The sequence below is a fragment of the Lagenorhynchus albirostris genome, chromosome 18 (assembly GCF_949774975.1).
Source record: "Lagenorhynchus albirostris chromosome 18, mLagAlb1.1, whole genome shotgun sequence".
NCBI lineage: Eukaryota > Metazoa > Chordata > Mammalia > Artiodactyla > Delphinidae > Lagenorhynchus > Lagenorhynchus albirostris.
The window spans coordinates 1,568,957-1,595,654 of record NC_083112.1 but is presented as its reverse complement, the minus strand read 5'-3'; the positions used below and the strand labels follow the sequence as shown (position 1 = coordinate 1,595,654).

The following is a 26,698-nucleotide window of genomic DNA, read 5'->3' as shown; positions in this document are numbered from 1 at the left end:
GGTGTATATGTATAGTCATCATGCTGTCTGCTAGATCTCCAGGACTTATTCATCCTGCATAACTGACACTTCTACCCTTTGATCAGCATCTCCCCATGCCCCAGCCTCTGGCAGCCACCATTCTACTTCGTTCTTCTGTGAGCTTGACTCTTCACATTTCACAGATGAGTGAGCCATGTAGTATCTGTCTGTCTGTATCTGGCTTATTTCACTGAGCATAATGTCCTCCAGGTTCATCCATGTTGTTACAAATGGCAGGATTTCCTTTTTCAAGGCTGAATAGTGTTCCATCTTGTGGGTAAGGGTGTGTATCGATATTGTCTTTATCCATTATCTGCTGATGCAAACAGGTTCTTTCCATAGCTTGGCTCTTGTGAATAAAGCTGCAGTGGCCCTGGGAGTGCAGATGTCTCTCAGAGATAGCGATTTCACTTCCTTTAGATACATACCCAGAAGCAGGACTGCTGGATCATACGGTAGTTGTAGTGTTCATTTTTTGAGGGATTTTCCACAGTGGCTTCACCAATTTCCACTCCCACCAGCAGTGCCTGAGGGTTGCCTTTTCTCCAATCCTCACCAGCACTTATCTCTTGTCTCTTTGATAATAGCCATTCTGACAGGTGGGAGGTGATACCTCACTGTGGTTCTGATTTGCATTTCCCTGATGATTCGTGATTGTCAGCACTGTTTCATTTATCTGTTGGTCTTTTGTATGTCTTCTTTTTAAAAATGCTAATCAGATCCTTTGCCCATTTTCTAATCAAGGTTTTTTTGTTTTGTTTTTTTGCCATCGACTTGAGTTCCCTCAATATTTTGGATATTAACCTCTTATCAGATGTATGGTTTATAAATATTGTCTCCCATTCCATAGGTTGTCTTTGACTCTCTTGATTGTTTCCTTTGCTGTGCAGAAGCTTTTTAGTTTGATGTAGCCTTGAGAATTTTTGCTTTTGTTCCCTGTGTTTTTGGTGTCATATCCAAAAAACAAGATCATTGCCCAGACCAATGTCAAGAAGTTTTCCCTATATTTTCATCTCATAGTTTTACTGTTTTGGTTCTTACATTTAAGTCTTTAACCCATTTTGAGTTAATTTTTGTATAAGGTGTGAGATGAGGGTCCAGTTCATTCTTCTGCATGTGGCTGTCCAGTTTTCCCAACACCATTATTTGAAGAGACTATCCTTAACCCATTGCGTGTTCTAGGCACCCTTACTGAAGATCAGTTGACTGTAAATGCATGAATTTACTTCTGGTCTCTTTTTCTGTTCCATTGGTCCGTATTATCTGTTTTTATGCCAGTACCATACTTTTCAGCACCTGCTACTTCTGGTTTTATTACTGTAGGTTTGGAATAGATTTTGAAATCAGGAAGTGTGATGCGTCCAGATTTGTTCTTCTCACTCAAGATTGCTTTGACTCTTCAGTGTCTTTTGTGGTTCTATATGAATTTTAGGATTTTTTTTCTATTTCCATAAAAAATGTCATTGAGATTTTGATAGGGATTGCTTCGAATCTGTAACTGACTTAAGTCTGTTGCTACTGAGAGGGTGAGGACAGACAGTTGAGCTTCGGGTGTGGCAGTAGGGGAGTTGTTGGTAACCTTGACAAAAGGCATTTCAGTGAAATACTGGGGGCAAATTTAATTGGAATCTGTTGAGGAGAGACTGAAGTGAGGAAGCAAAGAAAGTGAATAGAGATGCTTCTTTCTGGAAGTGTTGCTGTAAAGGGTATTAAAAGAGACGCTGGCTGGGAGAATGATATAATAAGGAGGCAAAAATTGGTCCAGCTCTGTGGGGGTGATTATAGGTGGAGGTCTTTGAGGAAGGAGGTTACCTGGAGTCAGACCCCAGGTAGAAGGTTGGGCTTTGAGACTAACAAGTTTTCCTCCTCAACCTGACAGGAGTGAAAGCAGAGGGCATGGTTAACCCTACCAGCTGGCTATAGACAGGAGACCCTGATGGTGAGCTGCTCCGGAAAACTAGGAGGTAGAATCAGGGAAACATGGGCGGGTCAGAAGGGTCATAGCAGTAATGACTGCTGCCCGAGAGAAAACCCAGAGAGGGAGGGAGCGATGGGTTTAACGCCGTTCATGAAGAACGAGAGCTTCGAAACAGTAGTTAGGATGAATATAGGACCACTGGCCACAAACTTCTGATGGCTTGCTTTTGGTGAGTTTTTCTAATGTAGCTAAAAAATATTACCTAACGAACTATTTTTAAGAAGCCTTGGGCTTCCCTGGTGGCACAGTGGTTAAGAATATGCCTGCCAGTGCAGCGGACACGGGTTCGAGTCCTGATCCGGGAAGATCCCACACGCCGCGGAGCAGCTAAGCCCGTGCACCACAACTACTGAGCCTGTGTTCTAGAGCCCGCGAGCCACAACTACTGAAGCCCACGCACCTAGAGCCCGTGCTCTGCAACAAGAGAAGCCACCGCAATGAGAAGCCCGCGCACCGCAACGAAGAGTAGCCCCTGCTCGCCTCAACTAGAGAAAGCCCGCACACAGCAGCGAAGATCCAATGCAGCCAAAGATTAATTAATTAATCTTAATGTCTAAAACAAAAGAAGCCTTGGTATTATGAGTTTAATGAGAATATATTACATCGTGGCATTAAATTTTAAAATTCTAAAATAGTAAGAGAACATCAAATGTGTTTCTTTGATATTATTTAAATTCACATTTTGAACTCACATTTTGTGAGTACAACCTGACTGAAACAAATGGTGATCACAAATTTTAAATAAATAAAAGCAAGGAATGTGGATCATCATGTTTAAATAGTCAAACAGAAATATGTTAACTGGGAAAGCGATTTTGCAAGTGTCATTAGATGCAGGACTCTTTTTCTATTGCATATCAATGAGTATTTTAAAAGCTCAAATAATGTATTTAATGAGATGGAACTATTTTAATTTGCTATAAGAGCCCTAAACAATTCATAAAATTAAGTTGGCATTGCTTTCTTTTATTTCGAGTTGTCTGAGTATATTTGTGGTCATTATTTTTGTGAAAAGGGGAGAAAAGGACATTAGTAAGACATTAGCAAGAGTAAAACAATAATATATTGGAGTCTGCTTGGTTGGAGTGTATTTGTGTGCAGTGCATTGAGTTTAACGATAGTACATTTAAAATTGGTATGCCAAGGGCAATGAACTTTATAGCAACATACAGAAGTTTAATAACCGTGAAACATTGTAAGCCTAATGAAGACTAAAGCTTTCTTACAGCAGTACAGCAAGAATGCAAAGAAGTTTTTATACTTTATTGCCTCAGGTAAAAATGTCTCTGGAAACATATAAGTGATGACAAAGCTTTGATGTTAGTAAACCCAAATGGAAGTCAAAAATCAAAGTGTGTAAATGGCCAGATTATGAAAAAAAAGATGACAAAGTTATACCCTCTAATTAGATGTAATTTGTGCTTTTGGCATAGCTATTTGTCCTGCATGAATGAGAGGTTGTCTTACTTTCCTTCCTTGTGTGATATGACACTCTTTCTGTATCTTACTGCAAATCTGTGGAGGTGCTTTTTGGGGAGGGGGGACAAGGGGGCCAAGAAGGGAAGAAAAACAAATTGTAATGTAAAAGCAGAAGGATTTTTTAATCTTTCCTTTTGCAATTATATTTATTTAGCTGAACCTGAGTAAAAAATTACTATTTACTCTTATTCTATAAAGCATATGTTCTGGTAGATAATGCATTCAAATTAATGCTTTTGTTACTGTGAGTTTGGAGTTTTACGAATTGTAACAGTGCATAAACATATCCTAAGCCATCAATAGTAGAGTATATGAACTTAAAATTTACAGTTTAAAAAGTGGTAAATATTTGGTAAAGTAAGCCATAGCAGATATCTTCTCTTAATGTGCTCTCCATAAAAAAGATAGTTAAATGTTTCAGATTATAAATAATTTCAATATAGAAATAATACTTAGTGGATCCTATATTTAAGCACACCCTAGTCTATATAGAAACTTTTCACTGACATCTGTGAAAGTTTCATGAATGTGTGGTACGCAGAATAAAAGTTGTGATTACTCTCCATTAAGAAGTACAGCCTTGGGGCTTCCCTGGTGGTGCAGTGGTTGGGAGTCCGCCTGCCGATGCAGGGGACACGGGTTCGTGCCCCGGTCTGGGAAGATGCCAGGTGCCGCGGAGCGGCTGGGCCCGTAAGCCATGGCCGCTGAGCCTGCACGTCCAGAGCCTGTGCTCTGCAACGGGCGAGGCCACAACAGTGAGAGGCCCGCGTACCACGAAAAAAAAAAAGAAATACAGCCTTATAAAATCTTCAGTTTATCCACATGTGTATTGTATGATTGATGTGCCTGTGGTAGCAGTTGTGCAGCCTCAGTGTTTCCTGCTACACAAGCATAGTTCCAGGAGGCTCCCTCCTCTGTCCTCATCACTTGGCTGCTGTGTGCCCTAGACATGCAAACCGTTTTTAAAATTAGATAAAATGAACCTTAAATAGGAAAGCACAGTGTTTTTCCACAAATTGTTTTATCAGTAGATATTCCAAAGCAAAGTATGATTGGCTTAGTCTATCTGCTATTTGGGAATATCAGTCATTCTTCTCATTTGCTAGTATGCACAATTAGAAGATTATACATAAGAAATTATAAATGGGGTTTCTGTGTTTTTGAGTGTGTGCAGAGTATAAATACCAAGAGATTAAATCACACTATTAGGTGTTCTAAAGACAAAATCTTTTTCAGTTTAAATTTGGTCATAGTTGACCAATTAAGAGCCAGCTCAGATCAGAAGCAGATCCCTAGTAGGGCTTCTGCCTCTGTTCAGACCCACATTGGTGGGGAGTTCTGGAATGCTGGGGTTTGGTCCAGGGCTGAGGTCAGGGTCAGGAGCCTGCTCTTGTGGTACATCCTGCTCTAAGTGCGTGGCTTCGGCAGCTGCCGAGGAGAGACAGTGAACAGCTGAACACCTCCTAACGTTCCTCCAGTGACAGTCCCGCTTGCGCTGAAGTATGATGTGAAAGGCTCAGCTCCTCTCGAGTGAGCTACTTTAGTGTGCAGCAGGAGGGGGTGGTGATAAGGGAACATTGCGGTTTAACCAGGAACTGCTGCAGTGGAAAGACGACAGTGAGGGTTATCCTGTGAGCCAGACACAGTTTTCTTTCTTAAAAACTTAATACTAACCATATTTTATTTGTAATTGAAGCTTGACTTTAATACTGCAACTGTTTTGTTTTTAAATTAGGACTTTGTATTTTATTAGTACGGCCATTAGGCAGTGATTAAATCCGTCTTCAATTACAGTCATGAAAAGATTGCTCCTTAAAACCCTAAAGAAATGCTGTTTTATTATGGTTATTGAAATTTCTTGAAATATATTAGGAAGGGAGTTCCAGCTGTTGGCTCTTTCTTAATTCTTAAAGATTACTTACTTATGTTGGCTTTTTTCTTATTGAGATATGCATATGTTATAGAAAATTTAGGAAAAGTGGCAAAAAGAAACACATAAGAACCATTTTGCCTCTTCATGACTTGAAGAGACTAGTCACTGTTAAAGGTTTGGGTGTTGTATCTTGAGTGAGAAGGTTTTAATTAAAACTTATTTAAAACTTTGCAAGGCAGTGTTAAGGTATTAACAACTATCGTTCTCTCATGTTATAGAAATATAGCCAATGGCTGTGAAGTTAAGAAATAAGTGTGGGGACTTCCCTGGTGGTGCAGTGGTTAAGAATCTGCCTGCCAGGACGGGAATAAAGACACAGACCTACTAGAGAATGGACTTGAGGATATGGGGAGAGGGAAGGGTAAACTGTGACAAAGTGAGAGAGTGGCATGGACATATGTACACTACCAAATGTAAAATAGATAGCTAGTGGGAAGCAGCCACATAGCACAGGGAGATCAGCTCGGTGCTTTGTGACCACATAGAGGGGTGGGATAGGTAGGGTGGGAGGGAGACGCAAGAGGGAGGAGATATGGGGATATATGTATACGTATAGCTGATTCACTTTGTTATAAAGCAGAAACGAACACGCTATTGTAAAGCAATTATACTCCAATAAAGATGTTTAAAAAAAAAAAAGAATCCGCCTGCCAATGCTGAGGACACAGGTTCGAGCTCTGGTCCAGGAATATCCCACATGCCGCCGGAGCAACTAAGCCCATGCGCCACAACTGCTGAGCCTGTGCTCTAGAGCCCACGAGCCACAAATGCTGAGCCCATGTGCTGCGACTACTGAAGCCTGCGTGCCTAGAGCCCGTGCTCGGCAACAAGAGAAGCCACCGCAACGAGAAGCCTGTGCACCTCAACGAAGAGTAGCCCCTGCTCGCCGCAACTAGAGAAAGCCGGCGCACAGCACTGAAGACCCAATGCAGCCAAAAAATAAATTAAATAGGGCTTCCCTGGTGGCGCAATGGTTGGGAGTCCGCCTGCCGATGCAGGGGACACGGGTTCGTGCCCTGGTCCGGGAAGATCCCACGTGCCGCGGAGTGGCTGGGCCCTTGAGCCATGGCTGCTGAGCCTGTGCATCTGGAGCCTGTGCGTCTGGAGCCTGTGCTCCGCAACGGGAGAGGCCACAGCAGTGAGAGGCCCGCGTACCGCAAAAAAATAATTAATTAATAAAAATAAAATAAATAAATTTTTTTAAAAAATAAGTGTGGTTGCAGAGAGGTCGTTCTAGTGACAGTGAGCTGACGCTACCCTCTTGGAGACCACCTCTTGCCCGTCTCCTCGCTCTCCAGGCTCTTTTCGTCTGTATTGCTCTTTAGTTGTTTCTCTGTTAGAGGCTGTGAGTATTTATTATGCTTGCTTATATAGGGCAGTGCCTGGTTTGGGGAAGGCAGCCTACATGGCTTTAGCCCATATCAGCGGAAAGAGAAAGCAATGTGAAAATCAGAATTGTGCAGATACACATATAAGACTTGATTAAGACCAAGCTTTTATTTGAATTTTTTATACAACGATGATGTCCTTTAGTACTTTGCTTTATTCTGGCTGTACAGCAGTTGTGTATTTTTTATTTTAATTAATGTGCTTTAGCTGGTGGAAAATATAAGACATTTTTAAAGGACTTGGAATTAATTGTTTTCTCATTTTATATTTAGTCCTGCGGGAGAAAACTTTTTCTGTTCAGTTTTAAGTCTTCTACAGCCATGTGTTGAGAACGGATCATCTCAGTTATTTAGAGTTAATTAACTCTATGCTATTCTAACATGAGCAGTGCTTAGAATTGGAGCTTTTTTTCTTTTTACTAATTGTTATTGTATTTTACCATATTACTACTCACGTTTGCTGATTCATCTTTGTCATTCTTTTTTTATATTTTATTTATTTTTATTTTTGGCTGCATTGGGTCTTAGTTGTGGCATGTGGGATCTTTTTGTTGTGGCGCGCGGGCTCTTCATTGCAGCACGTGGGCTTCTCTCTAGTTGTGGCGCACGGGTTCCAGAGTGTGAGGGCTCTATAGTTTGCAGCACGTGGGCTTAGTTGCCCCGCAGCATGTGGGATCTTAGTTCCCCGACCAGGGATCGAACCCACGTCCCCTGCATTGGAAGGCGGATTCTTAACCACTGGACTGCTAGGGAAGTCCCCTGTCATTTATTCTTTGAATAGGTTGAGAATATGATAAAAGTTATGTACTCTCTCCCAAAAAGCTCATACAGTGTTTTCACCTATAATTTCCAGGAGTCACAAGCACCAGGAAGCATTGTAGTGTGGGGTTATGAGGCTCTGCTCTAAATTTTTAGGTTATATTCTTGTCCCTTCTAGGTTCTTAATATTTGTCCTTCTTTACATTGCAAAATGTTTCAGGTGTTATATCTAAAATTATTTTCAAGTAAACTGTTTTGATCCTGTCACTGCGTTACTCTTCGGTTTTGGATATTACCCTCAGATCAGATAATTTACAATATTTACCTTTACTTTATGGTATTTACTCTTCTCTTTTACCAGTACTTCACTTCTGTTCTGACTGTACATTCTCTTTTCTAGCCCAGTGTGCCTTCTGTTAGCCCTGTTGTACTAGCTTGTCCTGTTTACACCTTTATAAGTGTCACAGATGCCTTGGTCTATTACCATATCCCTCTCCTTTAAATCATAAAGGTCCATTATCCAAGAAAGTGTCTTCAGGTTTATTCTCTTTACCCTCTAGCATGCGAGTGAGGTGGGTCATGCAGGAACTCAGAGCCTAAACGATGATTTCATAGTAACAGTTTTAATATTGGTACTAATATAACTATATGAAGTTTTTTTATTATAAGTTAAAAGAGTATCTAAACAAAAGCCATGAATATTTAGAAACTAATTTCACACTAAACAAGGTGACAAAGTTCATCCGAGTCTTTAAATATTCAGAGTAACTCTTTGGGACTTCACTAGCAGTTCAAGTTTGGAGATTAGGGTTGCCTGAATCATTTCAGAACTTCAGGCTCTATTTTAGCCTACAAGTATCTGTTCCTTCTTTTTCCCTTTCTTCCCTAATCCTGGTTAAGATTTAACTAGGATTATTCTCTTGATTGTAAAGAGCACAGGAGTAAATTCACCACCAAATAAATTTTAAAAGGGAAAGATGACCCAAGTGCTCGTTCTGTCCATGCCAACCCTTAAATGTGTATGTAACAACTTACCATAAACTATAAGTTTTCAGTGGTTTTGTTTCTCATATAAGATTCTAAAATTCTTAAGGGTCAAGATAAGGATTTTTCTGAAGCATGCACCCAAAAACTTCGTATTTGGTACAGGCCTCACTGTTGCCTTGGGCAAATGCTGACAATTCTGCTCACTTAGTATATGATTCACTGGCACAGTTTTATCCTGCTTTTGCCCTGTACGTGAAGGCTAGATGTGGAAACTCGTGTATCCTCGTTGGATACCACCTGTCGTTAAAGGCAGAGAAGGGTGGTGAAGTTGAAGGGAAAAGGGGCTGAACGCTAGCAGTGCTGGCAGTAGAAGTGGGAAAGGGGGGATTCTCTTCAGCTTGTTTATTTAGCGGTGGTTTACTTTAGTTATGTTAGGTGCTACCTTAAACAAACAAACAAGCAAACAGTCTGTTTGGTTTTTCAGCCATTATATAGCAGATTCTATTATGGAATCTTTTAAAATCTTCACTGTTAAAGTATCTTGAGAAATTACTAAATGAGAGCATGGATGGCTTACGAGCATGAAATATGTCCAAAGAATCAGGTGAAAGCAAAGAGGGAGATTCTGGCAAGTCCTCGCCAGGTCTTAAACGGTTTGTCCTATGTTCATGGTTTACAGACACAAAGCAGAGCTTTATTGAATAGTAAATTAATTTGCCAAAATGTGTAATCATATATGTGCATTACTCTCCTTTTTGTATCATGTAATCTATGTATTACTTTATTTACTGGTGATTTAATTTATAAACATCAACAGAAATGACATGCATCTTAGTACCTTTTTTGTAAAAGTAGTATCTTTATGTGTTTTGTCAATGCTTGGTAAAATGTTCAGCTCATCCCCTGCTCATTTGCTACAAATACATTTTAATCAAAACTTTTATCTTAGACATATTGTATTGTTATGTCCACAAACTCCAAGCGGAAGCTGAAAAGATCCGTTACAACCCAAGCCAAACATGATATAAGGCCTGAAATCCATCAGATCATTCAGATTTACGGACAGAAAGTGCGCAGCAGCTGGGGCAGCGCAGTTTCAGAGCATCTGTTTCTGAGATTCCATGGCTTGTGCAACAGGCGCAAAATAAGCAATATCCTTTTGGTACAGTTAACACTGCCACCCCCTGTCCACAGCTTTGCCTCTGTGCTCCTGTTGTGAAGGCATTTTTAAAATCTAAAGTAATTAACAGTATGCAGTAATTTGTGGTTGTAATAAGAGGAAATAATTGTGTGCACACTTGGGTGCACTTGTACATACCTAGCTACCTAAAGATATTTTAATAAATTATTAATAGGGTTTAAAATACATAAGCACAAAACCCTTTCGCGTATTGGTTCAAGGACTGAAATCTATTTTTAAATTGTTATTTTTTTAATATCACACTTCAAGTTTGGAATTGGTTCCCATTCATAAAGATTCACTCATTCCTGGCACACTTTTTTAACCATTTAACTAACATATTAACCAAAGGAAGGCATGCCGGGTGCAGACAGATGCAGTGCAGAGTCACCAGGGCTTTGATAAGCCTTTACTGAGTCCTGTACACTCGCTCTAGGACACCCTAACCCAGAATGGGCACTGGGGGAGGGCTCTTAGAGGAGGGAGTACCAGAACCCTAACAAATGAAAGGGCCAGAAGCAGCTAACTATCACACGCTTAGCTTCGTGAGGTTTAATTACCATCAGAAGCGGTTAGTGGTTATTTAATCTGTCTTCTGGAAAGATGTGCAGCAGAGGTTTATTAAAGCTCATCAGAGGTAGCAAGGCAAAAACTGAAGCTAAGGACACACCAGCAAACCCAGTCAGTTTCAGGAAAATTATGTTAGCAAAGACCAAAACTAAGGTTGACATTTAAAATTAGTACCGTATTTGTTTCGTACAAGACCAATTCATAAAAATAATAGTATCAATGGAATTTTAAAATAGAAATGTAGTTTTTGTTTTTAATAGGAAATTGCATATCTGCCCCTTCAAGCTTTCATTATTTTCCCATTTATCCAAAGGTTTTCAAAAAATGTGTTCTATTTTTGGGATAAAATTTGTACGCAAGCAACATGTTGCTGTTTGGGGTTTTTTGTTCTTGTTGTTTTTTAACTAATTCCAGTCTTTGACCAAATTTTGTGTAGGGTTAGGGTGTGGGGCTTAAGGGACTTGGTGGTAGAGAGGCAAACTGCCGTCAGTATTCAGCCACAAGCTTTACAAAGCCATCCTCACTCTGTGCTTCCTGTAAACCGAGGAAGCATGTAGCGGGGACAGTCTTTTGCTGGGGACTGGGGGTATGGAAGCCTGCGCGGATCATGGAGAATGTGGGAGCATGGGGGGAAAGCAATGCAAAATACCGTATGGATGAATCACTTTCCTTCTGGAATCCTAAACTATAAAATACATACAGCTACAGACTGCAGCTGTTGCCTGTGGAGGGATGGGAGAAAGGCGAGAAGGGGTCCTTTAATCCATCCCCTCTTCACTCCACACTGTGTGTGTTGTAGGATATAATATCCTAAATGTTGTTAACCCTCATGGTAGCCTCTGTTTATGACTCAGCCCTTTGATAGCAGCACTTTCCCCAGGCATACTTGAAGTTCTCAGTTTTGAGGAGACTTTTTTTGCATGGGTTTGTAAGGGTCCTGAAATTTAGATCGTAGCTTATATCACAAAAGGCTCCTTGTTAGGCTCTGCTGTACTTCTCAGTTGCCTGAAGAAGAGAGATCACAACCGAGATAAATTTGCTGATACCAGACCTGTTAGGAGTCTTCTATTTAAATTTAATTATATAATAATGAAAAATATTAGTTGGGTGCATCTCTGTTTCTTTTTTTTTTTTTTAGTTCCCTGTGCTATACAGTAAACCCTTGTTGTGTATTTTATATATAGTGGTGTGTATCTGTTAATCCCATACTCCTAACTTATTCCTGCCCCCTTTCCACTTTTGTAACCATAGGTTCGTTTTCTATGTCTGTGAGTCTGTTTTTTGTTGTTGTTTGTTTTTTTATTTATTTTTGGCTGCGTTGGGTCTTTGTTGCTTTATGTGGGCTTTCTCTAGTTGCGGTGAGCGGGGGCTGCTCTTCCTTGTGGTGCGCGGGCTTCTCGTTGCGGTGGCTTCTCTTGTTGCGGTGCACGGGCTTTAGGCACGCAGGCTTCAGTAGTTGTGGCGTGCGGGCTCAGTAGTTGTGGCACACGGGCTTAGTTGCTCTGCAGCATGTGGGATCTTCCCAGACCAGGGCTCAAATCTGTGTCCGCCGCATTGGCAGGTAGATTCCTAACCACTGCACCACCAGGGAAGTCCCTGTTTCTGTTTTGTAAACAAGTTCATTTGTGTCATTTTTTTAAGATTCCACATATAAATGGTGTCATATGATATTTGTCTTTCTCTGTCTGGCTTACTTCACTTAGTATGATAATCTCTAGGTCCATCCATGTTGCTGCAAATGGCATTATTTCATTCTTTTTTATGGCTGAATAATATTCCATTGTGTATACATACCACATCCTCTTTATCCATCCGTCGATGGACACTTGGGTTGCTCCCATGTCTTGACTGTTGTGAATAGTGCTTCTATGAACATTGTGGTACGTGTACATATCTCTCATTTTGAAAAGAAAGAAGTCAAAATGTCATGGTTGATAAGTAATATTGGAAAAGTAACTATCAGAGATTGGAATTTATCACTGTGGGACTTTCACGTTTGCTAAGTGCTTAGTGCTCCTTTCATACTTCTGTCTAGCATTCACCCACTTGTGTTAGGCCTCCCCCCACTAGAAAGGGGGTGTCTGTTCATGTGTCACTTTATACGGTGCTTGGTCATAGGAGACATGTAATATTTATTAAATAAGTTGATATTGAATGGTTGTAGGAGCAGTTCACAGAGTAGTATTTCCCTTGCGAGTAGGGCAGTAGGCTAAAGCGACTCCATCATTTCTCAGGAGAAGCTTTACTTAGTTGCTCCCAGTTTTCCTAGGAATGACTTTTGTCTCCCTCACTAATACTCTGTCATCTTGTAGAATTTATCGTGAAGCACAGCTTATGCAGTGAATAGTTCTAATTTACTCTGGTAGTATTTTGTTTCATGTACAATAAAAACTCCCTGATTCAGAGTGAAATGGAAAAGTTCTGTCTAATGACTGAAAATTTCCAGTTGTGAAGTTTTCTTTAAGAAGAAAAGATATTCTTTAATTACACCACAGAAAGTTCAAAGACAACAAAACAATTACATTTTATCCAGATTACTGCAAATTCCAAAATAAAAACCTCAAATGAATAGGTTTTACTACACTTTGCCTGATGCAATGTATATCTGTTGGACATACTGAAAGCATTGTAAGGAAGGGCTTTTCTTTTCCCACTTTTTTCATTAGAAATGTAGAGACCAAAGAATGTTCAACAAAGAACAGAACACTTTTAACAATTTGTCACTTCATGGATAAAAAGTAGAGACAGAATGGTGAAGCACCTGTTGCTTTAAAGGCAATAAACTAGTGAAATGTTTTCACAGAAGTCATCAGCTTTCAAAGATCTCTTTTATCTAGTTCATATCACTCATTGCTCTTAATTCCTTTGTCACATTTTTTACTGCATTACAAGTAATCCTTGAAAGCCATGGAGCATTTTACATTTAACCAGAACCATGTGGACGGTTCTCACATGTTGAGGGTAGCTCCAATCCCAGCTTTGATTCTGCCCCTCCTCTCCCATACATTTAGCTTTAGATGCAGGTTTGAGAAGCAAATCTAGTGGTACTGGGACGGACTCATCCCCGCTCCCATCACTTTCCACCCAGTCCTGGGAGGTTTAGGGGCAGAGCCCCCAGCAGACCCTCAGCAGTGCTTTGATCTCCACAGGCACATTCCATAGGCTCCTCTTCTTCCTGAGGCCGACAGGGTTGAGTCCAAGTAACTTAGGATATCTCCTTCAGGTAAACATTAAGATTGGTACCGTTTAGTCCATTCCTACTGGAATAGTTCTCCTGCACTGCAATAAATAAGTTGGAGTAAAGAGGGGCAAAAAAATTCTCCCCAGCCTTTCGGGTTGAATAGCTTGAGAATGTTACCCCCTCACACTGCTTTCATTTCCTCACTTAGTATACAAGGGTGATGTGTGTCTTTTAAGCATTATCTTAGAACTACATCTTGCTTAATCATTTACTGTGTCATTTTTTTGTACTATCTTCTCTGACAACCGCTTTTAAGAGGTTGAATCCAGCAATAAGGGCATCATAGTTCTAACCTTACTTAGATTTTCTAACGTCTGCCTTATTTAGGTTTTCTGAAAGAACTAAAACTGACCAATCTCCCCCGAGGTCTTCTAGGATTATTCAAACCTGAGTATATTCACATAGGGCAGTGGCAGATAGGGTAGTAAATTCAGGTCTTTGAGGGTTTCAGTGAGGTTTTCCCACTCTGTTTTTGAGCAAATCTGTTGCTGATTTGTTCTCTGTCTTCCTGAAGTACAGCAGTTTTCATGTTGAATCCTTGGTGTCTGTCACACATGTGGATATTCTTTTCCCTAAATGCTTTTCCCTGTGCTTTTCTTCTGCCTTCTATGTTTTTTTTCTTCCTATCCGTAGTTTGTGTATTTTCTGCAGTGTTGGTTCTAGTCTTTCCTGTTTCTTAGAGCTTCTCGTTTCATACTGGCATCTTTCGTGTCTACTCCTCTTGTGCGGCTGGGCTGGCTCCCTTTCAGAGGCCTCTGTCATCTTGCATCTTATCTTTGCTCTCGGATGTTTAAAGTGCATCGATCACGTCTTTTGTTTTCTGTGATTTTTTTCTGCTTTCTTTCAGAATTTGATTTTCATTGTTGTTTCCTATTGCTCTGCATTTTCCCAGAGAATTTGGACAGGCCCAACATCAGGTTTTAAACAGATGGTCTAGCCAGATACGTTATTTGCCAAGGACAGTGTGAGTGTATAAGCTTGACCCTTTCCATCTTGAACTGAGCACTCTTTACCTTCACATCAGAACATTAGCTGCAGAGCAGGATGTTCATAGCTTCCATGGACTGTGGGTCAGTCTGCTGCCTGCGGGACTGGAGGAGGAGCAAGGTGTGTCCTGGCTCTCCTCTGGGCGTTCTGCCTTCCTGCCACGCTGGGGGTTAGCGCATCCCCAGGGGTGGCCTTTGCGATTCCCCCTGTTTGGGGTGCCTGCCCCTTTAGAGAAGTGCCCTCGGACATAGTTGCTGGCTTTTTGGTCAGCGTGGCTGTGGACGCAGTATTTTCCTCTGCCCAGCCGTGCCCGGCATCCTCTGCTGATGCCAGCCCTCCTTTGACAGGACGCAGGAGGGGAAAGAGGCATGTGCTGGGTCTCTAGTGACAGCAGCGAGTGACAGGGGTTTCCGGGGGGACTCCCCACGGTCCTCTCCGGCCTGCACATCCCTGCACTTGGGAGCTCTCAGTGACAGCGTTACCCCTGCAGGTTAGAGGAAGTCACCTTCCACAGTGCACCTTCCTGCCATCTGCTCCTCAGCTGTCTGCGATCCCAGTGTGAGGGGGCCCCCGGAGGCGTGCAGTGCACACACCCAGGCCCGGCTGCCCCATCCGCAAGGGATTCCAGAATCTCGTCCTCTCGTTCCATCACACTCTGGGGGAGGAAACTAGTTTTCATTCCTAGTACTGTCGTGCAGGTGGGTCAGCATTATCAGTATCTATCAATAGAAGATCTTTCTAGAACAGCTTAGAGTGGGAGGTAGGAGCTAGCATCAGCATGGCTGTCCTTATTTTCTGGTTTTCATTCTGGTTCTTTGTCAGGTTTTGGGACGGAGATTTTAAGAAGTTTTACTTACTGCTTTCTCATCAATTTATGGTTCTGTTTTTTTTGTTGTTTTTGTTGTTTTTAATGACCCTTTGATTGTATTAAGAGTTAACTCAGGAAGGTACATTATACCTTTTTCTTTTTTTAGCATAGAGAAAGGACCTTCCCAAATTTTATTTGCAAGTGGATAATCGTATAGATTGAGAGTGAAAACCAAAAATCCAAAGGGAAAAAGAAAACTTGTTTTTTGTAGCAGAGCCTATAAAAGCTGGAGGCTCCGGGACTTCTCTGGTAGTCCAGTGGGTAAGACTCCACACTCCCAGTGCCGGGGCCTGTGTTCAACTCCTGGTTGGGGAGCGAGATCCCACATGCATGCCGCAACCAAGAGTCCGCATTCTGCAACTAAAAAAAACAATCCCACATGCCGCAACTAAAGATCCCACGTGCTGCAGTGAAGATCCCGCGTGCTGTAACTGAGACCCGATGCAGCCTAAATAAATAAATAAATATTTTTTAAAATTTTTTAAAAATAAAAGCTGGAGGTTCCGAGTTCCTCCAGTGATGGTATTCTCACCATACCCTTGAAACGGCTCCTGGAATTTAACAGATTTTTAGACGTGCATAGCAACGTTTATTTATATCCTATATCAACTACTTAAAATTATGGTTTGCCTTATGATACCTTTTATGTTTGAAAGGAATTGATTTAGCCCTAGGAGATGACATTCAGATTTCTCCTGACATCCTGAAACCTAGGTGTCAGCATACTGAATGGCTATTTGTATAGATGCTTTTCCTGTAAGTGAGAGCTCATCATGACTAAGAATACACTAGTAGTAAGTTTTTTTAAAAGTGACTGTTACCAGTGTTGGAAGATGAAAAGATTTGTATCCTGTGGTCTAATTTTATATGACATGTAATAGTGTTTATGACGAGCCCGAACTACGTCTACCTGTATTTTTCTGAAAGACACTGTGCTTTTACTCACAGTTCTAATCATTTTCAGTTTATATAAGCGTGGCCCTGGTATTTTTATGTAACGTACATTCTACAAAGTGCTTTGGATATATATAGTAGATTAGAGAGTAATGCTGAGTTTATACAGCGTCAGTGGGGTATGAGTTATGCCCTGTAAGTGAATCTTCCAGACAACTAAAATTACCCTTGTAAGTAATAAAACATCTTTTTTTAATACAGATTTACATTAAAAACAGTTAAGCTACATTACACATTTTTAACAAAATGTTCCCTACATAATTAGCAATTTCTAAGTGACTGAAGACCATCATCACATAAATAGACCTAGTGGCTGTTTGTTGGTCGTCATGACATAGATTGATCCAGACTATTGTGGCCAGGTCTGGCTTGCTTAATTTTTCTCTCCCGTCTCACTTTCAGGCTGTAAGATCTCCCTTCTGCCACTAGTATACTTGACTCTAGCATTTGTAATGTAATGTTTCTAATATGCTGGGATTTTGAGACTGAAAAGCCAAGCGTATTGGATGGATGTATAGACTAAGTGCTGAATCATGGTATGAGATATCCTGCAGCATCAGCCGTGTACCTTCCAGTGTCTTCCGTCTACGCTGGCTCTTGTGTGAATTAAAAGAAAATGCCCACATCCAAGACGGTCTTCCTGGTGCACTGTGTCTGCCCTTCTCCCCTTCTGTCCATTTTGGTCGCGTCCCCCAGAGACTCTCTGCCCCCTGGACCTGCTGCCCAGACCTCAGGACTGGCTGTAGCGCGCTTTGCTCTACTGTTGCTCCCGGTCTTGGCGACTCCTCACCGTTTGCAGCCCAGGTCCCATTTCTCCTGGCCTGGGATGCCTTTGTTAAGTCTTCCAATTAACAAGGCAGTTAATTGGTCCTCTCTCTGCCTTCTCCTACAATTTTTTACATATTTCTGTTAGAGCATTTGTTTGAATTACGACGATCATGATAGTAATGGCTGACCTTCCAGAGCACGTAGTATGTGTATTATTTCATTGAACCACACGGTTTATAAAAGACCCTTTAAGTAGATACTACTGTCTTCTTCATTTTACAGATTAGTTAGGGAGAAGTCACAGTACGAACTTGGCCAAGTGACAGAGCTGGGATTTAAGTCCAGGCAGCTTGATTCCTGTTTCCTCACTGTTCGTGAGTCAGCTGATAATTGGTCCTAGGTCACATACCTAGTGAGTGACAGAACTGGAATTTGCATCCAGGGTAGTTTGACCTTGGAGCCAGTGCTCTGAATTGTTTGTTTGCTCTCCAGCATTCCCTTTTGTGAGCTCCTTAAAGGCCGAGACCTCACAGTGTCCATCTGTATATCTGCAGAACAGTGACACATAACAGGTTCTTAAATGTTTGAAGATGAATTTGTGAACTTTTTCACCGCCTGGTATGGAGCAGTACTAACGGCACTAAGCTGGGCATCTGCCCTTGTGTTGTCTCAGACAGAATTGGTTATTCCTCCCCATCCTCCGCATCCACACTGATCCTCTACCTGCACTTAACCAAACTCAAACTCAGTTTACCAAGCACAGCTGACCACAGATAGGCCACATGTACACATATCTGTGAGAGAGAGACAGGGGAAACGAGAGAGAAGAATGAGTGCCCAAAACCACATGGTCAGTTCAAGGAATACGCAAACAGCAGCAACAGAAAAAAGCCACCTGAAACGTGCGCGGGAAGGAGGGGAGAGACAGGAGGATGTGGGCAGAGAGAGCATGCTCACGTGAGCAGGAGAGCACCAGGGGAGAGGATGGAAGGGTTGGGGGCAGACAGACATTGTTAATTCTTGATGTTAAATCCATCCGTCGGAGCTTTGATCATAGTGGTCGTACATGTGAAGTATGGCAAGAATAAACTTTATAGATAAAAGATTCAAAATGCCAAATTGATCTTCCAAATTCTGCGAAGTAAGCATAAATATATAATACACATCAATTTGTGGTCCTTTAAAATTCAACTGCTGTATGACAAAGGGGACTTAAAGAAAATTGATTTGTTGGTTCGTCAACTTGGAATTAGAAAGGCTCTGGAAATTTCAGAACAATACTCTTCTTTCCTCTGCGTAAATTTTGCTGTAGCGAAGAAATGTGTTCATAACATCCTACTTATTTTAAATTTTATTGAACAAGGGAAACAATACATGTCATTTAGGAAATGGACAACTCTTAGCCCAGGTCTTAAGGATGGCTAATTCTAGTTCTATTCTTTGTTATTCTCTAGAGCCTAACTTAAATCCCACTCTTTTTATGAAAACTTTCTCAGCTGTCATTACCCACACTGATTTCTCTATTTTCCTAGTTTATGTAATCCTTAGAGGAGCGGGCATAGGATAGTGGTTGAGCTGAGGTTGTCATATTGCCTCTATGCTATCCACTGACTTGCCATGTTAACCCAGGCAAGCTGGTTAACCTTGACAAGCTTTGGTTTCTTCTTTTGTAAAATGAGGCTGATAAAATGAAGTCTCCTATTGGGGTCATTGTGAAGGTTGAGTGAGACCATGTATGTAAAGATTTTAGCACCCTACCTTGCATGTGTTTAATTCACGTTAGCTATATTGTTAGTGTTTATTACTGTACTGTTGCCCCTTTGATTAGTATGTGTCCTGTCTCTTCCTGGAGTGCCCTCACACTAGTAGATGCTTGATTACGTATTTACTTGGGAGGTTGGCGGGTAGAAGTTAGGATGAAGGGAAAGACTCTAGTAGTAAGAGGTGGTGACTTGGAGGCTTCCACTATATATTGCATAAGGGAAATGGTGGGATTAGTATCTACACAGGTGATGGCCTCCAACTGATAGCTGTGTCCTCAGTAAGCAGTGTGAGACGTGGTGGAAAAGATAAGAAAAAGGAGAGACATTGCTAGTGCTGGCAAAGGGAGTTGCAGGATTTGGGGGTAGTAGAATAGGTTTATTTATACTATGAAGTAGCAGAAATTAAAGGTATGACACCAGGTTGAGTTGTAAGGATGTTGGTAGGGGGTCGTTAGATAGTTTTATGCCACATCGCCTACTGGTAGAGAATCATGGTGGTGGGCAAATGTGGAGGTCATTTGCTTGTAAGTGACCTTCTAAATTCATGGTCTACAATTCATATGGCAGTTTCAAGTTCAGAAATCAACCCAGGGAAGGGAGCTTTAGTTTCTACCTTTTCTTGTTCATTGGGGAGGATATTTAACCAAAATCGGAAGGGATGGCAACCCAATCAACCATTATCTAAAATGGCACTGCCCAGGGGGCCTCCCTGGTGGCCCAGTGGTTGGGACTTCACCTTCCATTTCAAGGGGTGCAGGTTCAGTCCCTGGTCGGGGAGCTAAGATCCCACATGCCTTGCAGCCAAATAACCAAAACATAAAACAGAAGCAATATTGTAACAAATTCAGTAAAGGGTTTAAAAATAGTTTTAAAATAAAAATAAAATGACACTTCCCAGAATAATTGACTCTTCTCAAGAATCTTCAGAAATGTTACGCTTATGCGGGTTATAGACGCATACAAATGTATAGAACATGGTAACCATGAGATGGAGGAATAGTTTTCATGTCTTGCTGCAAGAGAGTGGGAGGTTTGTGTTTTTACTTGTTGGTCATTTTCAGTATAGATTAGGACCAGGAAAGAGGAAGATTGCCACAAGATAGAGGACAGCATGAAAACCAAAAGAGACAGAATAACGATCCATCCTGTTATGAGAGCACTTGAGGAGGATAAATGAGTAATTGGCCCCTTTTAGTTGGTTGAAGTTTAGAAAGAAGAATATGTTTGTTTGCATAAAAGGGATTAAGTGGTTGGTAAAAGATATTTTTTTAACTAGTCGTGAACAACTTAGATACAAGATAATATAAAAGAGCCAGCATTGGGACTTCCCTGGCGGTCCAGTGGTTGTTAAGACTCCGCACTTCCACTGCAGAGGGCACGGGTTCAATCCCTGGTGGGGGAACTAAGATCCCCGATGCCGTGTGGCATGGCCAATAAATAAATAATTTTTTTTTAAGAACCAACATTTATTTAAAGATTTGGAAATTCATATACCTATTTCTATATAGATTATTTACCTTTTAAAATCTAATAGACTATATATTAACATTAGTATAATAAACACAAATATTTTTTAAGCTAATAATGTATATATCCATGCTTAACTTCTTTAGCTCTTCAATACACTGTATTACTCTTGTATCTAGGACTTTGCCAGTGCTGTGACATTTACTGAGAAGACTCTTACCCCTCTCCCTTCCCTATCCCATCTGTATACTTCCTGTAAATTCACTGCCAAGGCACTTAGTACATTCTAGTAGGAATTACTGTTTGTCTTGTTTACCACTGTTTTCCTACAAATACTATCCATTTGATAATATATCAAATGATAATTTATCTACTTCATGTATAAAATGTTCAGAAAATATTAATAAAATTCAATTTTCTGATGACTGAGATAAGAGTATGGACTCATATAATTAAGACATGCCCCTTGAGTTATTTTTATAGTAGTAATTTAAGGGGAAAGAAAAGGAAAGACATGAAGAGGCAAGATCTGGAGAAGACAGGGCACTCTCAGTGCAGTATTATTGAGTGTTCTGTATACGGCCAGTATTCTGGTAGGCACTCAAGGAAGCCAGTTGTCAAACTGGGGAGAGAGAATTAATACTGGTTAGAGGACTGAGATCAGCTAAAAGGAGCTGTTGACGGCTTTGAATTTGGAGGTTTAAGCAACCGGAATTGCCGTTTTTCCCCATTTCAGCTCCACTCAGCACTTACTGAACATGACTTGTGTGTCAGCATGGAAAGGAAGCGATGTGTCCAGGAAGGATGTCGTGGTCTGATTTAGCTTGTTACCTTCAGGAAAGCGGTCCCGAGTGCCAGTGTGCTCTTGGGTTTCACAGATGACACGTTCTGAGTCAAGGTTCCTATTTTGACCTTGGCACGTGTGCTGACTGGTATGTCGTCTTCTTCCAGGCTGCCTAGGGCACAGTGCCTAGCCATGGGTAGGAGGATAGTTGTGGTAGTTAAGAGATTGAAACACTTTTGAGTCAGACACACCTGGTTTTTTATCCTGGCTCTGCATTTACTTTACAGTTTTCATATCTACTGTAGTATCTACTGTTCAGTTACTGTGAGGATTAACTAAATAGTCCACGGAGGGTACTTAACTAGTACAGTGCCTAGCACATAGTAAGTGCTCCGTGAAAGGTTAGCAATAAATATTTCAGTATCGTCTCTATCAGCATTTGGGTCAAGGCCCAGGTCCCATTGTCTAAGGTACAGACTCTGACAGTAACAATATCTTAGCCATTCTTCTTCTCTTAGCACTGTGCACCCATGATGTCAATATATTCCTAAAATCAGGGCCACTGATCAGAATGGATGTACTTCATCTTTACATGATCTGCTGCCGTCCTGTCTCCCTGAGCTTCTCTTCCGCCATACCACCCTTGAGCACACCACGCTTGTTCCTGTCCCATGGTCTGTATTCTTTCTTTACCTCCTCCTTGGAATGCTCTCCCTCCAGAGCCCAAGCCCACAAGGCCTCCCTCGTTTAGTCTCGTTGAATGTCACCTGTTCGGAAAGGCTCTCCTTGTCCATCCCATTGAAATATTACTTTTTTTAAAAAATTATTTATTTTATTTATTTATTTTTGCCTCCGTTGGGTCTTCGTTGCTGCGCGCAGGCTTTCTCTAGTTGCGGCGAGTGGAGGCTACTCTTCGTTGCAGTGCACGGGCTTCTCATTGCAGTGGCTTCTCTTGTTGTGGAGCATGGTCTCTAGGCGTGCGGGCTTCAGTAGTTGTGGTACACGGGCTCCGTAGTTGTGGCTCGAGGGCTCTAGAGCGCAGGTTCAGTAGTTGTGGCGCACGGGCTTAGTTGCTCCGCGGCATGTGGGATCTTCCTGGACCAGGACTCGAACCCGTGTCCCCTGCATTGGCAGGTGGATTCTTAACCACTGCACCACCAGGGAAGCCCCGAAATGTTACTAATCACTTTCTTATCCTGCTTTATATCTCTTCGTGGCACTTCTTAGTGTCTTATATTATTTTATACATTTATTCGTTAATTGTCATTCTCCTGTTTGGGAATGCAGGTTCCTCAGGTTAGCCTCATCACTGCTCTGGTTTCAGTGCCTGTGCACTCAGTAAATATCTGTTCAGTAAATGACTTCAAAGTTTGGAGGTTGTTATACCTAAACACTAAAATTACTCTTTAAAGATTATTGTAGAAGTAGCTAAGTTGGGGAATGATACTGAAAAAAATCTGAAATTGCAATTTCTTTTTCTTTTAGAAAAGTGTGGACTCTGGAGAGATGAAAGGGAAACCGTCTCCTCGTAAACAGCGCTTCATGCAGTTTTCCTCACTGGAACACGGGGGAGAGTATTACATGACACCACGGGACTTCCTCTTCTCAGTAATGTTTGACCAAATCGAACGTAAGTTGTGTTTTTATTTTTTAAGTTAAAAAAAATCAAATATTAGGGCTGAAAAACCTCTGTTTTATAGAATTGGTAACAGCTTTTCTTCATCTTAATTATCATCATTCTTTGTACCATGCGTTTACTTAATTATTTAGACTTTCAACCCTTGTGAGACTAAACTTTTATTTATTTATTTATTTATTTATTTATTTATTTATTTATTTATTTATCTAAGAAATAGTTGCTTTGTATGTGGGTTTTTCTAAAAAGAGGAAAAGGGCTTCCCTGGTGGCGCAGTGGTTGAGAGTCCGCCTGCCGATGCAGGGGACACGGGTTCGTGCCCCGGTCCGGGAAGATCCCACATGCCGCGGAGCAGCTGGGCCCGTGAGCCATGGCCGCTGAGCCTGCGCGTCCGCAGCCTGTGCTCCGCAACGGGAGAGACCACAGCAGTGAGAGGCCCGCGTACCGCAAAAAAAAAAAAAAAAAAAAAAGTATCCTAAAGAGAGGGAAAAGATAGGTAAGTTTTTAAATGTCACTAAATAAGTTCTTAATAGGGTAACTAATTCATCCAAGATGTTACATTTTGGTGGTGTTGATGTTTTAAATTGGGCAAAAAAAAGAAACTAGGTTAGAGCAATTAGGAGGGTCACACAGGGGGTGGGGTGGTGGTGGGATGAACTGGGTGATTGGGATTGACATGTATACACTGATGTGGATAAAATGGATGACTAATAAGAATGGTAGCCTAATGGTAGCCAAGTAAACATAGAACCTCACACCAAAGGCCTATTTACTGCAGTAATGTTTACCCAGCACATCATATCTGGCTCTCAAGAGTAAAATCAAGTGGTATGCTAAACAGCAAAAAGCGTCATCTGAAGAGGCAAAAGCAAACATCAGAACCTGATTCAAATATAGCAGATATTTTGGAATTGTCAGACCAGGAATTCTGAATAACCATAATATACTGAGGACTCTAAAAGGAAGAGTTCACAACATATAATAACAGATGGGTAATGTAAACCGAGATAGGGGAACTCTTAGAGTCAAAAGGAAATGTTAGAAATAAAAACCTCTGTAACAGAGATGAAGAATGCCTTTGATGGTCTCATCAGAATAATCCTCTGGGCCCAGAAAATAATTGGTGATCTTGAAGGTATGTCAGTCAAAACTTCCCAAACTGAAAAGAAAAAAGACTGGAAAAAACAATATTCAGAAACTGTGGTATAATTCAAAAAGTGTAACATGCCCATAATGGCAATATCAGAAAGAGAAGAAAGAACAGAAGAAATATTTGTAGTATTAACAGCTGAGAATTTTCCAAAATTATTAACAAACACCAAACCACAGATTCAAGAAACTCACAGAATACCAAGCAGGATTAATACAAAAATAAACTCAAAATGGATACCAAGCAGGATGAATACAAAAATAAACTCAAAAGGCCTAAATGTGGGATTGATACTGTGAAATTCCTAGAGGAAAATGTAGGCAGAACACTCTTTGACATAAATCACAGCAATATCTTTTTGGATTTGTCTCCTAGAGTAATGGAAATAAAAATAAACAAATGGGACATAATTAAACTTAATAGCTTTTGCACAGCAAAGGAAACCATAAACAAAACAAAAAGACAACCTACAGAATGAAAGAAAATATTTGCAAACAATATGACTGACAAGGAATTAATCTCCAAAATATACAAGCAGCTCATGCAGCTCAATATCAAAAAAACAAACAACCCAATCAAAAAATGGGCAGAAGATCTAAATAGACATTTCTCCAAAGAAGATATACAGATTGCCAACAAACACATGAAAAGATGCTCAACATCACTAATCATTAGAGAAATGCAAATCAAAACTACAATGAGGTATCACCTTACACCAGTCAGAATGGCCATCATCAAAAAATCTACAAACAGGGCTTCCCTGGTGGCGCAGTGGTTGAGAGTCCGCCTGCCAATGCAGGGGACATGGGTTCGTGCCCCAGTCCGGGAAGATCCCACATGCCGCAGAGCGGCTAGGCCCATGAGCCACGGCGGCTGAGCCTGCGCGTCTGGAGCCTGTGTTCCGCAACGGGAGAGGCCACAACAGTGAGAGGCCCATGTACCACAAAAAAAAAAAAAATCTACAAACAGTAAATGCTGGAGAGGGTGTGGAGAAAAGGGAACCCTTTGGCACTGTTGGTAGGAATGTAAATTGGTGCAGCCACTATGGAGAACAGTAGGGAGGTTCCTCAGAAAACTGAAAATAGAGTTACCATATGATCCAGCAATTCCAGCAATTCTGGGCATACATCTGGAGAAAACTCTAATTCAAAAAGATACATGCACTCCAATGTTCATAGCAGCACTATATACAACAGCCGAGACATGGCAGCAACCCAAGTGTCCATCCACAGATGAATGAATAAAGATGTGGTCTATATATACAGTGGAGCCTTAGCCATAAAAAAGAAGGAAATAATGCCATTTGCAGCAACATGGATGGACCTAGAGATTATACTAAGTGAAGTAAGCCAGACAAAGACAAGTATCATATGATACCACTTATAGTTGGAACCAAAGAAAAAAATACAAATGAACTTACGTACAAAACAGAAATAGACCCACAGACATAGAAAACAAACTTTACCAGAGGGGAAAATGGAGGGGAGGGATAAATTAGGAGTTTTAGATTAACATATACACACTACTATATATAAAATAAATAACCAACAGGGATCTACTGTACAGCACAGGGAACTATACTCAATATTTTGTATTAACCTATAAGGGAAAAGAATCTGAAAAAGAACAGATGTATATATGTATAACTGAATCACTTTGCTGTGCACCTGAAACTAACACAACATTGTAAATCAACTATATTTGAATTTCTTAAAAAAGAAAGAAAAAGAAAATACTTTGAGATGAATGAAAATGAAGACATAATACATCAAAAGTTATAGAATGCAGCTAAAAGAGTGCTTAGAGGACAGTTTACAACCGTAAATACCTGTATTAATAAAGAAAAAGGTCTCAAAGCAGTAACCTAACCTGTCATCTTAAGGCACTGGAGAAAGAAGAGCAAACTAAACCTAAAGCAAGCAAAAGAAAGGAAATAACAGAGATGATAGATAAAGAAAATAGAGGCTAGAAAAAGTAGAAGAAAATCAATGAAACTAAAAGCTGTTTCTTTGAAAAGAGGTGTCAAAAGTTGAAAAAACTTTAGCTAAATTGACCAAGGGAAAAAAAAAGAGAAAACTCAAAACTATTAGAAAACGGTGAAAGAGGGAGCATTACTAACAACCTTAACAGAAGTCAAAAGGATCATAAAGGAATACATAAAGGATCATAAAGGAATCATAAGGATCCTAAAAGATCATAAAGGAACACAATTGTGTGCAAATAACTTAGATCATAAAGGATCATAAAGGAATACAATGAACAACTGTATGCAAATAACTTAGATGAAATGGGCAAATTCCATTTTTCTCTGATTCTCTGGATTATCATTTCACTCTCTTCATAGTGTCCTTTGATACACAAAAGTTTTTAATTTTGATGAAGTCATATGTATTTGTTTTACTTTTGTTGACTATATTTTTAGTGTCATAGTTGAGAAAATATTGCCAAATACAAAGTCATAAAGATTTGCCCCTGTTTTATAGTTTTAACTATTGAGGTTAGGTCTTTGATCCATTTTAAGTTAATTTTTGTAAGTGGTGTAAAGTAAAAGGGTGCAACTTCATTCTTTTGCATGTGGCTCTCTATCTGTTTATTATTTATTATCTAATTATTTTTATCTATTATCTAATGATCTGATTATTCATTTGTTGAAAAGAGTGTTGTTTCCCCCATTGAATTTTCCTGGCTTCCTTGTCAATATCCAACTGAGTATAAATGTATAGGTTTATTTCCAAACTCTCAATTCTGTTTTGTTGTTCTGTATGTGTATCCTTTGCTAGTACCA

At 40.5% G+C, this 26,698-nt stretch overlaps 1 protein-coding gene across 1 annotated transcript in view; it reads left to right on the top strand.

The window, feature by feature from the left end:
- MICU2 (mitochondrial calcium uptake 2) overlaps positions 1–26,698 on the top strand; it is an 85,413-nt gene that overhangs the window by 5,928 nt on the left and 52,787 nt on the right. The window contains exon 2 of the mRNA XM_060129115.1: positions 22,613–22,757. Coding sequence (XP_059985098.1) covers positions 22,613–22,757 — 145 coding nt within the window. The remainder of the gene's footprint in view (positions 1–22,612; positions 22,758–26,698) is intronic.